General features: G+C 38.2%; 1 protein-coding gene across 2 annotated transcripts in view; it reads left to right on the plus strand.

Annotated features, from left to right (window-relative positions):
- CCDC148 (coiled-coil domain containing 148) overlaps positions 1-16,807 on the plus strand; it is a 78,171-nt gene that overhangs the window by 11,228 nt on the left and 50,136 nt on the right. For both annotated transcript variants that reach the window (XM_040604614.1, XM_040604615.1), the window contains exons 2-3: positions 7,470-7,550; positions 12,561-12,682. In XM_040604614.1, coding sequence (XP_040460548.1) covers positions 7,496-7,550; positions 12,561-12,682 — 177 coding nt within the window. In that variant the 5' untranslated portion in view covers positions 7,470-7,495. The remainder of the gene's footprint in view (positions 1-7,469; positions 7,551-12,560; positions 12,683-16,807) is intronic.

The following is a 16,807-nucleotide window of genomic DNA, read 5'->3' on the forward strand; positions in this document are numbered from 1 at the left end:
ATTTTGATTGGTACATTTTCTAGTTACTGAAGCTAAACTACAGGTTTATAAAGAACTTGCCCTTTCTGAAACCGTCTGAACATTCATTTCCAGTGTTTTAGTGAAGTCATAATGTTGAATTTGTGATAACAGAAAATGATGTCTGTTAAAAGGCTGAGATCAAATACAAACATGACACTATTGAAGAAGAAAGAAATGGGTAGACTGGAAGGGAATAAGCATTTATTTAATGAAACACAGTAGCCCTGAAATTACAAAAAATGGTCAGAAGTTGTTTTTTCCGTAAGTTCCGTTCCTCCAGATGTATTCTGCTTTCTTTTCAAAGGAGATGAAGCTAATGCAAATACATGAAGTTTTGTTAAAATGTTGACATTGTATCAGAAACATGTCAGTAGAAAGAAGAGATATTAACAATTTGCCAAAGGGGTAAATAAATAAACAAACTGGAGGGGTAGCTATGCTGCTGCTAATCGTACTAGTATTTGTAGTTGTTTTTGAAAAAGGACAGTGTTTCTTGTGTTCAAAGAAGCTAGCCATTTAAAGCTGGCCAGATGGACCCAGATTAGGATGATGGTTCTCAAAATGTGTGATACAGGAGAATGACGCTAATGCAGCAGCTGTGCAGGGAACACTAATAAAAGGTTTTTGTAGACAGAAGTGGATGCGATGGATCCAGTTGTCTTAAAGCTTTCAAGTACTCCCAATTTTTCATCAATAACTTATTTTTGCTATCATTTAGGGTCAGATGGGAGTCACTGTGTAGTACTGTCCTCCCAATTTTATCAATAGAAGTAGTGCTAGGAGGGTCAGAACCCAAAAAAGCAAGCAGGAGGAAGGCTGGCTGTCTACAGCAGCAGAATAGAATTTCTTTTAAGCTTGTGAGAGACTAGATTGTCAGCTCCTTGATCAGTTATTTTTCTAAAGTCTGATGTTTTGTCCAGTCTTTACATTATTCATAATTTTGAAATGTCTCTTCAGTTTGATTTAACTTAACCCTACTGAAGTTCTGATGCAGTAATGAAATTGTCAGGAGGTAGGTATCCCCTTTCTCTTTATTTCCAGCTGACGTTCCTGACCCTGACCTGTTTTTATTTTAATTTATTTTTAAATCCCATGTTTTTGAGCTTTGACCACGTACAACAGGTACTGTGAGCTGATGGGCAAGGCAGGAGAATAACCAGAAGTCGGCTTGGAAGTCAGACTGGGAATAAAAAGTATGGGCTTGTCTGTGCAAGGCACTGCTCATTCTGTCAAGACTTGGGTTCGGGTTGCTGATACCTACAGAAAATAGTTTGTGTCCTCCTATGCAGTTGTACAGCACGTCATACTGATTGGTAGAGCTCTCTAATGCAGCTTTTTTTCTTCTTCTCTTAGAGCTTTCCTCCAAATTGGCCGAGTTGCCAGGTTCTTAGTTCTCCAGCTAAAATGCTGCTTTGACCTTCCCTTGCTGCTTAGACTCCAGGCTTGGACTTCATGATGGTAGTACCTTTAGTAAAAATGCTATCCTGTTGATCATAGTATGGGTGGAAAGGGAAGTGCTTCTCCATTTGTGAGAAGTTAATCTGATTTTGCTGTTAGTTACAACTCCTGACCAGTCCTTGCATTCACACGATGGCAGGAGATAGCTTCATCAGCACTCTCAGGTACCAAACTGCTCTGTTTCAGCCTGTCCTGCGTGTTCTTGAGAACAGGTTTGAGCTTATACTTCATTGCATCTCAGGTATTTTTTTATTTTTTTATTTTTCATTCACCCATAGGCTTTGGAGCACCTTGCAGATTGCAGAGTGAATAGGAGGAAGGCCTTAGCTTGTGCTGTGTGTTAGCGTGGGCTTGACCTGGCATCTGTCGGCAGTGTGGGAGCACGGCCGGCCCGGCCTGGCTAGCTCTACGTGTGCCAGCAGTGACAAGGCAGACAATTTTCCAGGTGTTTTACTGAAAGGTTGCAATGTTGTATGACACAGAGCATTAACAGCTTTGTAATTACTGCTTAGGATCAGCAAACCAGGCATGGCATGGCCCAGCTGCTCTGGGTCAAAGACTTGTGGGGCACTGGGGGAAAAGACAGAACCTCGAGATGCTGTTGTCCTAGGGGGCTTCTGGAGTTTTTTGGCTTTACAGTCTGACTACACTGGGGCAGAGCCAAAAACAGTTTGTTTGTTTGTTTTTTTTACTCGGAGTTATTGGGTGAAGTGTTTTGGATTAAACACTCAAATGACATAACTCAGTTTAGTTTAGGAAGTTTGGATGTGAGATATATGCATTATTCAAAAACCTTCAGAGTAGAGTATCTGTTAATATGTATGGTTAAGACAACCATCCAATATGTGGGAACCCTTGTAGTTCCGATGCTTAGGAGACCCTGCAGAAAGGGCATTGGAAACCCATGTTTTCCTCGTTCATGCCTCTTTATCCCCAACCACTGGGATACAATGGTTTACGGAAGGGACGGTCCTTTTCTTTTTTGGGAATGGTATCCAAATTTCCTTGTGATTGTATTCTAAAGAGTGTTTTTAAAATATAAATGCTAACATATCAGCCTTCCAACCTTCTTGAATATTTTCTTAATCTTTCTGGTCACAAATATTAAAAGGATTTACCATGTTTCTGGATACTATGTTTGGTTTAGGCTGCATTTTATGTATGTTAATAAACTAATTTGCTAAAAAAGTCCACAGAAACAAATTTATTCCCAATGAAAATATACTAAGTACCAGAGGAAGAGAGGTGAAGTTACTTTTGTTCTAAGGAGTACTACTTACTGAATAATCTTTCCTTAGAAAAGAAGTATGTTAGAAAAGAAAAGAATTACAGTTATTCTGTTGTAATCTGTGAAAGTGAAAAGATTAAGGCAGTAAACTCTTCCTGAAATTGTTATTTCTGCTCTCTAAGTATTTTGGCCTCAAAACCACATAGGTATATGGAAAAAAATCATTAGGTGTAACTCATTACCTCTGTTCAAGCAGCTGCAAACCTTTAAAAATTAGTTTTCATCATGAAACGTAAAGTTTGGGTTGTAAGCTCTAGTTTTGCACATTTGGTGCAAAATTTCAGTTGAAGCTGACAGGGAGCTTGGAGGATAGAGGTTGTGCAAGCATGCCCAGAATTAACCCACTGCTATCAATTAAATTTGTCAACTACAAATAATACGATCTTTGTAAATGTGTCATTATGATGTAAATATACCAAGCTTCATCCTAAATTGATTTCCTTTCCCCTTTTAATACAGACTCCACAACTAGGAGAAATACTAACAGTTCTCAGAGTTTAATGAGAGCATTGACATAGTGGAAATTACTCTTTTAAGGTCATGAAGAGAACATTAAAATTTTTCCATTTTAAGAGCAAAAAGGTGAAGGTGCTTACAATGTAAGCCAGATGTATTGAAATGCAAAATCCAGTGGCTCTTGTTAAAAACTTAAATACTACCTGAAATACTTGCATTACTTTCCATGGGCTAGAGTGGAAACGCAAGAGGAAGTAGAGAAAAATTTGCTTCATATGATTTTTTCTATGGGTTATGCTTTTAAGAATGAAAAATGGAAGTAGATTTTGTGCTCTTTGAAATTGCTGTATCACAGTTCTTCCACTGGGCCCAGGGAGACTGATATCAGCAGGGATTTCCTCAGACTACTGATGCAAACCCTGTGCTCTAAGAATGCTGCCCAGCAGCGGTCTGCCTGTGTCAAGAGAAAGTATCTCTGCTGTGATACTGGTATGAATGAATACGGGCTGTAAACCTGATGATGGCGGCTTAAATACCCTTTGTACAGACCAGCCTTGTGAAAAGAGCAGTCAGGAAATCTTTGGAGGTAAATAGTTTACTTTGTACCACTGTATTCAAATGTAACCCTGAATTCCCTCTTTAAGCATGGGGAAATTGGGTTCCAAGACTTGCAAGTGCTAGCAGGCAAAGCAAAGCCAGTTTTAATTGTTGCAAAGCTCTCATTTTGACTTTGCAAGGAACTTTGCCCTCTCACTCTATAGTTAGGACTAGCCCATGTTCTGTTTTCCTCTATAGGTCTTTTTTCCAGCTTTTAGTTTGAGAAATTCTGGCAACTTTGTCAAAGCTGCTGCTCTCACTGGGCTGTTAGAAATCTGAAAAGTCCAAATGGTTCCACAAAGCATGTGCAGACAATCCGCTTCAAGTCTAATGCAGGTATATTTATTTCTGTTTGCAGAATCTCAGAATGTGGTAACTTTGCTGATATCTCTGCTAAGGAAAATCAACATTGCTGTGTAAATATTAACCGTAGTACAGAAAAACCCTCGAGAACTTGCTGTTGTTTAAAAGTGGTGCTGCTGATCTGTGGAGCTCAAGTGGCACTATGGTCATACTTGTTTAGAAGCCTTGTGTTGGTTCTTCACTCTTCCTTGGTAAGAATATCAGTAGGGTTATGAAAATGCCAAGCCACAGTTGAATTTTTATGTCTTCCTGAAGGAGGCTAGGAATTGTGATGATTTACGATCTTTCTAAGACAGACATGTATGAAAGTCTGTTTTAGACTGGTCAACCAAAAAATCCTTAAAATAAAGGATTTCAGTATATATTTTGATGCTTTCTTTCCCTTTCTCTAAATTCAGGTATGTGGTTGATTTACTTTTCAAGGGCAGGATGAAATTCAGCAAAATAAAAAAAGCTTGTTTTTTTCCTTTGTGATTCATATTAAAAGCCTTAAGAAGAAATAATTGCAAAGTATTACTAAACAAATATTTTGAGTTTCCTTATAGTTGGTTTTTTTTTTACTTTTTGAGCTTTTATTATTGGTATTTTAAGTTTTTGTGTTCAATCTTAGTGTCTATAAATTCAGTGGAAGATTATGTCAGAGAATTATGCTGGAGTTTCCAGAAAGTGCCGAATATTGTAGAATTCCATGGGAAATTATGCCAGTTTGCAGGTTTTCACTTTTTTTTTTTTTTTTTTTTTTTATGATTTCCCCCTCTGGCCCTGTTTTCTAATTACAGACTTTCAGTTGTGTCTACTTCCCCATCCTCCCAGGAAGAAGCTTTTGAAGGATAGAAATCTAAGGGAGTTATGACACCATGGATACTGAAGTAAACCTAATTTAGAGACTTGTAAGCAACCTGAATAAAAAGAATATTCTTTAAATGACTTTTTAAATTGATCAGCCTATAGCTCAAAGATTTGTGTATTGATGATTGAGGATTTCCCAAATTTCTCAAAGTTCCAGTCATATTTCCAGTGATTCCTCCAAGATATAAAGACAAGCCTGTTTATAGCTCACCTTTCTAAGAAGCAGAAAAATATGTTTTGTCTTTAAAGGGGAAAGCAACAACATTTAAACTGACTGCGCATCTTAAAGGAATGAGTAAGGCAAATCCCATACTTTACTGTGTTACATAAATCCCTACCTTAAGGCCTTACATATATAATTAATTTGTTTTTTAAAAAAAATTTATTCCAACTGAAGTATATATGCAGTTAGAAAATTATGTATAGGTAATTTGATGTATAGATAAAACATTACCATGACAAATAGGCCAAAGTTAATTCTGATACAGAGAATTAAAAATTACAAATTCTTCATTTGTCTGGATGAATTTAGCATTGTTATATAAGATTACAAGTTGAAACTAAATAATGGCTGTAGATTAGGGAAACATGGAATCAGCAGTATGAATATGCTAACATTTTCCTTCCTTTCTTCTTCCCCTGACTTTTAAGGAGTGTGTAGGCTTCGGGATAATAACTGTGAATTTATCTACAGGTGACTATTAGATTGTAAAATACACATTAATCTTTCAAAAGAGGGATGAATTCTCATGTATTGTCATTTTCTTACTCTCGTGTATCTTTAATTTCAGTCTTGTGATCAGATGATGACGTTCAGTGAAGCTTCCGACCAATTGATATCATCAATTACTTTCAGAACAAATTTGAAAAGGTCCTGTTATGGTTAATGAATGGTCACTCTTGGGGGAAGACAGATGACATTTAGACTGATACTTTTGGTTTAATGCAGGGACAGTTTATAGCATTGTTAAATAAGAATAATATTCATGAAGAAGCATTGAGAAATGTCACACTTTATCAGTGACTGTTCACTGTTTTCTCTTGCTTTGGTCATGGAATATTCACTGTACAAAGGCTGTGGTCATGAATTTTCTTTGCCTTGTAACTTGCATAGTTAACATGTACAGAATTAACATCAAACTGACTTTGAGCCACAGGAATAGAGTGAGTGTGTGTGTGTGTGCACTGTTGTGGCTGTAATTTCAACTGCGCTAACCACTTGTTTGCAGTAGTATTGGAAGCTCATTCATAAAATTGTTGTCCATCTAAGACAGATTTTAACACTTCAGCTGTTTTTGATGTGTTGTCGTGAAGAAATGCAGAATGTTGTCATGAAGAAAACATAGGTAACAACAAAGTAAAATGCTAAGTGTCTTTGATTGCAGTCTCACTTTTTTATTTGACTGAAATTAATAGCACTGGCCAAGCAGTTCCCTTTCCATTGCTTCTGCTGCTCTTCCTTCCCTCCTCCTTGCTGCATTGTGCCATCCTTGGAATTTGTATGGATAAACTGGTTCAACTCACTAGAACAGCAGAGAAGTAACTTCACAATACACAAATTAACAGATTTTGCTGGTCTACGATTTACTGTGTTGCTGCTTGCTGTGGGACCAGATAAATGTCAAAAGTGTGACAAAGTGGATGGAATTTTGTGTGTAGGAGATTTTGGTACGGTAGTACTGAGTTTGAGGGAGAGGGTTCTTGGGGAGGCTGGTTGAACATGACCTTCCCCATCTGGCATTATTCAGCTGTCGATTCAGTTCCACTGAAATACCTCATTTTGATCTATTGCTTTTCTTTGCGTGGAAGAACTGTGATGGTTCCCAAGCATGCTTAATTAAGGTGAAAGTAAGGCTTTTAAGACATCAAAGTTTTTTACTATGTTGTATATCTTACTTCATCCTAAATGTCAAGTTGATCCCAAGATGATGTGAATGCTTGATACATGCTGGCTGTCACAGTTGCTCATTGGGAACTAAGCCACTGTTGCTGCAACTGCTGACTTGGGTTGACAAGTGTTAATACGGAGACTCTTAACGGGGGTGTAGTCTATATATAAACCAGTCTCTAAATGTAAGAAGAGGGTGATGTTTTCAGGCTTAATTTCTAAAAAGCAAAGAACATCTCAGAAACTTAACTTACATTTGGGTTGTTAGGACTATTATATTTTGAAAAGCACAAAGTAAAGAATAGGTGATCTGTGTGACAGCATTATAGGTTCATCAAGGAAATATTTTGTTTTCTTTTTCTTAGCTGCTAAATTGAGACACGTGCAATCTCTTAAAATGAAAGACGAACTTGTGGAATTTCTGTCTAATTACATTTTTAGTGAGATGTGCCCTCTCTCCTCAGAAAACAGTAGATATTTTTTGGGTGTGTTTCTGGATTGCATCCACAATGCTGGTATTCTCAAAGCATCTGTTTTGTTTCTCAACAGGTATAAAAAATAAATAATAAATAAAAATGAGTGAACTGGACCATGGAATGTTCTTTACAACTCAAAGGATTAGTGATGTAGGTAGGTATGCTATCATGTTCAAATTTAATTGTTTATCACAGTCTAGAATAAAATTACATATGAAATACTCTGTGTAATAAATAGCTGCATATGGAAGCTGCTATAGCATTCTGATCATAGAATCTGGTTTGGGTTGGAAAGGACCTTAAAGATTATTTAACGCCAGTCCTCCTGCCCCAGGCAGGGACAGCCCCCCCCAGCGCAGGCTGCTCCCAGCCCCATCCAGCCTGGCCTGGAGCACTGCCAGGGACGGGGCACCCACAGCTGCTCTGGGCAGCCTGGCCCACTGCCTCACCACCTTCACGGTAAATAATTTTTTCCTTATATCTAATCCAGATCTGTCCTCTTTCAATTTAAAAATGTTGCCTCTTGCCCTGTCACTACAGGCCCTGGCAAAAACTCCTCTGTTTTTCTTATGATCCTCCTTTATATATTGAAAGGCCCCAGTCAGGTCTCCCCCACAGCCTTCTCCTCCCCAGGCTGAACAAGCCCAGCTCTCTCAGCCTGTCTCTACGGCAGAGGGGCTCCAGCTCTCTGAGCGTCTCCGTGGCCTCCTCTGGACCCGCTCCGACAGGTCCGTGTCTTCCTTGTACCGGGGACCCCAGAGCTGGATGTAGGGCTCCGGGGGAGCAGAATGCCTTCCCTTGACCTGCTGGCCACTCTTCTTTTGATGCTGCCCAGGATATGACTGCCTTTCTGGGCTGCAAGCACACGTTGCTGGCTCATGCCCAGTTTTTCATCCACCAGGATCCCAAAGTCCTTCTCTGCAGGGCTGCTTTCAATCCATTCATCCCCCATTCTGAACTGCTACTGGGGATTGTCCTGGCGATTTACTTGAAAAAGTCTTTCCATGATGAGGCATCATCTGGAGTCATGTTGTCAGACTTTTTGTAGGCATGTGGCAAATGAAAATTCTTAGGGGAGACTTGAAGGAAGGTCATGGGGTAGCTTTGCAGGATTTACCTTAACATTTTATGTGGCACCCCTCTGCAAAACCATATGTCAGATATATTGCTTCCAGCCACTATGTTGTTAACAGTAAATGGAAAAAATCTTCCTATCATACCTAATGGGAAGTTTCACTACTAAAGGAACCTGTCAAAGAGGTTGGAAAGAAAAGGTCCATTCCTTATCCTGATAAGCCTCCTAGTTTATGTAGTCACTGAGGATCTGTGCGCTAAAGCTTTACTGTGGTAAAAGTTCAAGTATTTTCATTTACCATTATAATTGTATCTCAAACTTTAGCAAATATGTTATAGAAAAATTGTGAAAAGCCATTCTAAAATCTAAAATTTTAGTAGTTTGTATTTTTATTCATGTATACATTAGTGTGTGTATACATACATATAAAAATAAATAAATTTTATTTTCATTGTAAAATATAAGACACATCAAGTACGTTACCTATTAAATACAAAATTTCATCCTGTATGACAAGACTGATTTTGGAATTAATTTCACATGGATAGACCCTATTGACTTCAGAAAAATCCTCAGAGTAAAATCCTCAGTAGAAGAAGAAATGGATAAATAGCGGAGATTTGCAAGGTTCAGATATACAGGCTAAAGGAAAAAAACATATTGAAAGCAAAGATAAAATTAAATTTTGGGGGGTTAATTTTGGAAATTGAACCTATCTCTCCTCGTTCTCCTCCTCATTCTTTTCTTAAATGTGAGGAACATGATTAATTTGGTGAAGATGAGTTGTCCGAGGAGGTACCTCAGGTACCTACTTTCTCTCACAGTAGTTCTGCATATATCTATGTATATTTATATGCTTTATATAAAGTGGGTTTTAAGAATGTAGAAAATATCAGATTATGTTGCTAAATTAAACTTGGGGTTTCCAGAGAATACTCTAAGGCTTCCAAATGTTGCCGCAAACTTTTTTTTGTTTAGAAACCCAACATAATAACTACTCTTTTTTTATCTAGGTACGACCAAGTTTAACCTTTTTAAGTAAATGGATTATCTCTGCTTATTCACTGGTCTCCGTTACATTTTTCTGTGGTTAGAACAGATTAAGACATCCCAGCCAAAGAAAAATAGTGCTTCTTCCCGTTACTTTAAAGCATTCCTTATTCTCTCCATCTATTCATTAAGTGAGGTGGTTCATTCTCCCGGTTGTTTCTGCACTGTGTGTGTTACTGCTTTTTGTACATCAGTATACACTTCTGCATTTTTCATCCTGTGTTTCCATGCTTTTTGTTGTCAACCCTCTTCTCTCATTTTATAATGTGAGAAAGAAAGGGTGCAAAAAACATTAAATGGATTTGGTTTTTGATCGTATGTCTTATCCTTACTACACTGTACTGGGGAATAAAGCTGGCATAGTGAAAGCAGGGTTTCAAAAGCCAGTGGTGAGTGAGAGCTGTCAAACAGATACAACAAACTAATTTCACTGAATAGTTTAAGGAAATTACAGTGCTGACATAGACCAAAGAAAACCTGTCAGATATTGCAATTTTCAGTGCCATACCCAGATAGGGTTGCTACCCCTGGATACCTGTGCCACCATTCAGAACAAGTGGTGTGAGGTATCCATGTTAGTGAAATGATTTAGGAACTCCTTCAGATCAGGAATCAGAAGTTAAGAATGGCATGGCTAAAAGCTGACTGTAGCATGAGGACTTTGTGAATGCATGCATTGACATGGTGTAGGTTGCATGTAGAATGCTTCTAAAACCATTGACACTAGGTCTGTACAGAGGTCTCTGGAGCAGCTGCAACAGGTGCTGCTGGGAGAGGCTTAGATCTTTGTCTCCTCTGGAAGATGACAGTATCCCACCTGTGTTCTGACACTTACCTGCATGATAGTATGCTATCCTGGAATTAACTGAGGATCTCTAATGCTGGAGCATCACGCTGTCATGCTTTTTGAAGATCATGAGGTTCACAAGCACCATGCCGAGAAGCTGTAATTAATGGCTTCTAGCAATAGTTAACGTCATTTAGTAGTACTAGTAACAGTTCCTGATTCTTTTCTAATGAATAAGACAAGATGCATCTGCTAACATACCTCCCAGGCCTCTGCCTGCAGGGAGCCTGAATTAAAAATGTTATGGCATTGCTCTGAAGCTCCTGCTGCGCCCTGCTGCTCATGTGTGTGGACATTGATGTTGCTGCCTGAAATGACTCCTAGCGGACCAGAAGCGATTGCAAGCCTTTGGGAGCAGTAATGAAGGAGTAATAGGCTTAGGAGGAAGAACTGAATGAGCAGCTTTTTCAGAGGGTTTGGCAACAGAGCTTTTACTGCTTTGAACGTGGAATTACATTCCGTGATCTCTGCTTGTAATAAAAATAAATATGGAATTACATTCCATGATCTCTGTTGTAAGAAATCTCAAAAAGAAGGAAAAAAATGTTCACATAAAATCTTGCTGACTTAGGGATGGGAACTTTAAATTTGGATTGATGGGACTAAAAGCACACAGATGAACAAAGCCACCTGAAAGTGTAAAAACTGGGAGAAAGGAGATTATTCATACTAAGCTCATAGAGGGGATCAAATGGAAGAAATTAGTGGATCAAACTACAGAACATTTTTTGTGTAAGGTATGTAGAGAATAAAAAAGTAGTCATAACACAAGATCCAAGCTATAACCTGGTTAGCATTACGCTGATTTGGTGGAATAATTTGCGTGTTGAAAAAATGAGTGGCCAAAAAAAGCAGGATTAACAAGTAGGAGGAAAGTAGGAAGCCTTCCTCTAGGTAGCTGGTGTATCCTCTCAAGTTCAGGCAGTGGCAACTGCAAGGGATTGCCTGTGGAAACTGTGGATGGTGATTACAGGGGAAGAAAGATGAGATTCTCTTTTGATGGGAGTCTGGCGCAGGCCAATAAGCTAGGAAAAAAGGTTAATTAATATTAGGCAGCTATGTATCTGAGGTTACCTTGAGAGTGTTTCTCTTTTTGTCTTGACAAATCTTGTTCAGATAGGATTTACAGGCTTGGTTTTCTGGATTCATTCTGATACAGCTGTTGGTGTTCTCAGTCCTTGGCTCACTGAGTTTTAAGTGTATGTGTATATGTAATGTTTATGGTTAAAGTGGCCATGTAATGGTGGAAGTTATCATTTTCAGGAAGTTGGTGAAGGGGAAGAGAAAGGTTGTGGATTTAGGAACTTGAACGTAAGCCCAAAGGACTCCTCTGGTAAACTCGAAGTAACTTGTTTGGGGAATATGACAATCTCTCAAAGAACTTGCAATGATCCTTTTATGAAGTTTATCTTCACTGTGTGGTGAAAGACCAGCTTGGTTAAATCTTTATTGACATCAAATGCTTCTTCAGGAAACCTGCTTCCTCGGGGTTTGTTTGGACAACAGTCTTTCAATACTGTCACGATCTTTCAAATACTGATGATAGGACTGCAGAAAGCGGACATTATAATCCCTACTGCTGGCAGCAGACACCAAGTGTGATGTTTCCCTTGCAACTTAGTGCCTTTCTCTCTTTATGAGGATGTACATTGGGGGCCGACAGAAGTTTAACAGATCAATTACGCTGTTCCTATGGCTGGAGATTCAATGGGAAATGTAGCTGCAACTCATTCTGTTTACATATAATTAGTAGCTTATATACCTTTTAGAAAAAAATTACTTCTTTTGCTCAATCTATAGAATACAATATATACTGAGGTAATTTTCCAATTTGTGAAATAAGAATGCATATATTACAACTTATGTATTTCTGTATTAGAAATTACTAAAATTCCAGTAAACTCAGTTTGAAGTGAATTATTCTTTAAGTTTCCATATAAAAAACCTATTTAATATAAACTTTTTAAATAGACACATGATTAATGTTTCTTATATGATTTGTACTAGCTTACGTTTGTTTCAAATTCTTATTCACCAACACACAATTTCTTTGTTACGGAAACTTCTAATGCTTAAAATGCTTAAAATACACTGTTTCTAATTTCTATCCATAATACTTTCATTTTATGACTCACACTTAAAATATTTCTCCACTATTTGAAATGACTGTATGTGTTTTATGTGATAACTAGGAAATCTGGTGTTTCCTATGAGGAATGGTCTTTGCAGCCAGAAGTATAAACCTGTTGACTACAAACATCTACGTGAACTTGCTGCAGAAGAAAAGCTGGCATCTGCAAAAATTCAATTAAAGGTACGATTTTTATATTATTTGTAATGTGAATGATGTTAAAATTCAGTGATCATATTTCTTTTCACTGCCCCAAGGAATCTGAGAACAGGTAGGGATAAATTGCTGTAACAGTGTTTAGCAAAGGGGACCAAAAGATGAGAGTCTATCACAGTCAGCCATATTGTGATTTGGACACGTTAATGTCAAAGTGTGGAATTTCTTTGAATCAGAGATGCAAAATATGTGTGGGATCTGCTTCCCAAAAAGACAGGAAAAGTTTGTATTTGAGTGCTTTGAGGAAATACAACCAGACTCATTACATAAACCGTTCAAACTATGGGGGTAATGAAGAATTTACAAGGATAAATGGGAAGCGGGGGTTCATCCAGAACAAAACAAAAAAAATATAGGAAGTGAGGATTTCCAAAAGTCAGGTGGAACTTCAGTGCTGCACAAACACAGCTCTTCTGCATCCAGAGGTACCTCTTTTTGAGAAACAGCTTAGCTTTCATGTGACTTATTTAGCTGCTGGACCTCAGCGTGGAGGCGTTCCAGTGCCTTTGTGGCACACGTCTGCAACTGGGATGATGTCAGCGCTTGTAGACCTGAGCTGGCTGCTGAGACTTGGTTGCATTGCAGGTTCCAGTACATTGGCCAGCCACTGTGCATCACCATGTAATTAGCAATCAAGCTAGGTAGTGTGAGTTCAGAGACCTACAGTATTGGGGAAATCACAGTGGCTTTGATAGCAGCCAGACCTCATTGGGTAAAACCAGTCTGGTTAAATTGGGGTAGCTTTTAAAAGATGATGTGCTTGAGTATCTTTGTATCTCGCGTCCTTGTGTGTTCTCTGTGAATTACGGTATTGCCTGACTTGTCAGTCTCAGTTGCATACAACATTGGAGAGCTGATGATTTTTTATTATTATTATTTTTATTAGTTTTTTAAAAAAATATGTGCCATTTTGAGCAGGTAGTTCTGATTGCTTCCAACTTTACCTACAAAACAACACAGAATATTTTTGTGAACAAGCTCCTTAAACAGCAAACCCAAATATATGAGAAGACTGCGGCTCATCTTCACTTCCATCCAGCTGTACATTAAAAAGTTTGCTTAGGATTTTTCAATGAGCAGAAAATAACGTATTTTAATCTCAACATGTTAATCTCTTGAGAAGAGAAATTCTTTGAAGCCTATTTATGAGTTTAGGTTTTTTCCATACAGCTTATCATCATGCTATGTTTATTAAGCCACAACATAATTTGAAGTGTTGCACTTCTGGTTTTTAATGGGACAGCCAAGACATAAATGTTCTTTTACACTGGGTTGTGCGTAAGTACTTGTGTATTGCAACCAGCTGGGGCAGGGTTGGCAAGCGAAGGTGGTTAGGAATAAACAGGTCTTGGGTTTAGCTGTGGATGTCCAGAAGCATTCTTTAGATTTATATTTTTAAGAGCGTCCCTTTAAAAAATTGTGCTTTCTTTGAAGGAAAGTATATGTCAAACTGCCACAAATGCAGATGTCTAAGAAGTCTCCAACCTCTCTGGAGTGTGTGTGACTGGCTCTGTATGTTTTCCTTTTCATTTGTGTGGAAATAGTGTAAAACTTTGGTTAGTAACGCTGTGGAGGGTAACTCCTTGTGAGAATGGAACTGCTTTGAGTGTGTAACTTGTTTCACTGATGAGTGTCACGTGTTTAAAAAAAGTAAGTGGAATTCACAGGAGGAAGTGATTTCTGGAGAAATTGACACTGATAGACATTCAGCTGAGGGAGTTCCTTTAGGCTGAGAAACAAAACAGAAGAGGAAAAAAATTACCGATTTGACACAGACCCCTCCAGCAGTAACATTATTTGAATGCCGTTTCAGAAAACTGCAAATCCAGCATAAGGATAACACAGCTTGGTATGCTTAACCTGTGCTAACATGGCAATTTATTATCTCACCAGTCCTTGGCCATTCCTCTGAACAGTTGCAATTTGTGGATGGCTTTTGGGATGAAAGACTATGCTGAAGAGTATAGAAACTGCAAAATGCAGTGACTAAAGTTTTCTTGTGTAGATGACTAAGGGACCTGATCAGATGATGTCTTTGACATGTATAAAACATTTAGTTCTTTGAACAGAAGTTATTAGATTAAATACATTGGTTAGCAACATAATACAATTTTCTTTTTGTTCTGATGCTGTTTCTTAAATCTTAGTAAATGGAATATGTACAGTACCAACAAGCATAAGTAAGTTACAGACTACTGTCCAGAAGGCCTTGCAACAGCAAAGGGGGTTGCTCATGCACCCCCTGTCTTTGTATTTAAAATAGAAAACGGTGACAGTGAATGAGAGAAAAAACATATATACTTTATAGTATTGCTTCCTTTAATGCATGTAAGTATAATATATCAAAAACTCTGGCAGAATTCATAGATTTGCAGTACAAAATTACTGAACTCATTCAAGCTTTAAACTAATTTTTCGTCATCTATCTTTTGATATTTCACATTTTCAATGTTTTCCAACTGAGTAGGTAGTAAAATATATATGCTGAAAGCTCCACAGAGAATAGAATGTGTTCCCACCTACCACTTTTTTGTTGCTGATTCAGGCTATCCAAATTTTGAAGTGCTGGATTACTCCTCCGTTGAGGTAGAACCAAAACAGCAAATGATAACCAGTTGTTGACCATTTAAAAAAGAAAAATACAGCATATATGGAAACAAAGCTAATATTGCAGCAGTCATACATAAATGTCATTGCTGTTGCTATAAAATAATTTCAAGAGCATATTAAACTTCATGTACATATCTACTTCAACTTTTGTTTCTTTAGAATTGATTTAAAGATGTATGTATTTTCAGATTACTTTAAATACAGTATTCTGTTTGCTGAAGTCTGGGTTTAAGCACCTAATGGTAATCATGAAGAAGCTATAAATAACTTAAAACATGAAAATACGTAAGCAATAAAAATAAGGAGACATGATCTTTGCTGCAAAAGCATTGTAACGTACTGATTGAAAGCTTAAAACAGTTGTTTTCAAACTCTCTTATAGTACAGCCACATATGCAGCTTCCTATAAACACCTTTTTTCTCATTCACAGTGACATAATCTCTGCACAGCATCTTTTGCAACTTCTTACCCAAATAATACTGCTGAAAGCAGGTTTGCTGCCGAAGTGCCGTGGGTTAACCACATTCTAGTTGTGGTTCTTCCTTATGTGACTATCTAGAAACCAGATATATTAAACTCAGATTCATTTGAGAGATGTTTCGTGTTTCAAAATTTTAGGTATTTTGTTTTAAAGTAAGATTTTAGCTTTATTGGTGGGTGAATGAGAGGCTGTGATTCAAGAAGTGGGATTCTTGCTTACCTGTGCGTGAGCGCAGCAAAGAAAAGTTCTACAACTTTCCTCTCTGAGAACGGACTGGTATCGCTGCCCAGCTGGGGGATGGATCCGTAGGGGTTTGTGCTCTGTGGTTTTATGCAGGGGAACGCAGAGTGGGTGATGTGTGGTTTTGTCCAGCTTTCACCAGACAAGAATGTTAACTAAGCATTTTAAGCAGAGCAGATTACTTCCACCTGAGGCGAGTAGGAAACCAGCATTTTTGACTCAGAGCATCATTTCTTTCCTGAACTAGATGTGGAGCGAGATCTTTATCATTTTTCCTGTTATGAGCTAGGGCAAGAGTTTCCAAATTTTTTTTTTATTGTCTTGCTACCATCCTGCAGTAGAATAATGTGTCTGCATGAAGGGAGAAAAAAAAAGAAGAGGGATGTGAACTGTGGGAGCCTCTGGAATCAGAAGGGGTTTTGCAGCTATAAAAATTTGGCTGGGGCAGGGATGAGGTCAAGTGTTGTGGAGGAAGATGGTGGCAAGGCAGCAAAAAGAGAAGGAGTGGGAAAGGAGCCAATTCTAAACTGAAATGCTGCTTTGTTCAGAGTATCCACTGAGAGGCCAGGAGAAAGTCATGGTGGCAGGAGGATGAGAGATAACTGACTTGTCTGTCTCAGGGGCTTCTGACAGCCACAGATGACTTCTGATCCTTTTTCCTTCATTGCTGGTTGGCCAGAGTCATCTGGCTACCACTTCATCAGCCTTTCCCTGATGGATTTTCCTCTAGTTCAAGCAGTAATTCATCTACCTTCTATTT

This window comes from Falco naumanni, chromosome 8 (genome assembly GCF_017639655.2).
Source record: "Falco naumanni isolate bFalNau1 chromosome 8, bFalNau1.pat, whole genome shotgun sequence".
Classification (NCBI taxonomy): Eukaryota; Metazoa; Chordata; class Aves; order Falconiformes; family Falconidae; genus Falco; species Falco naumanni.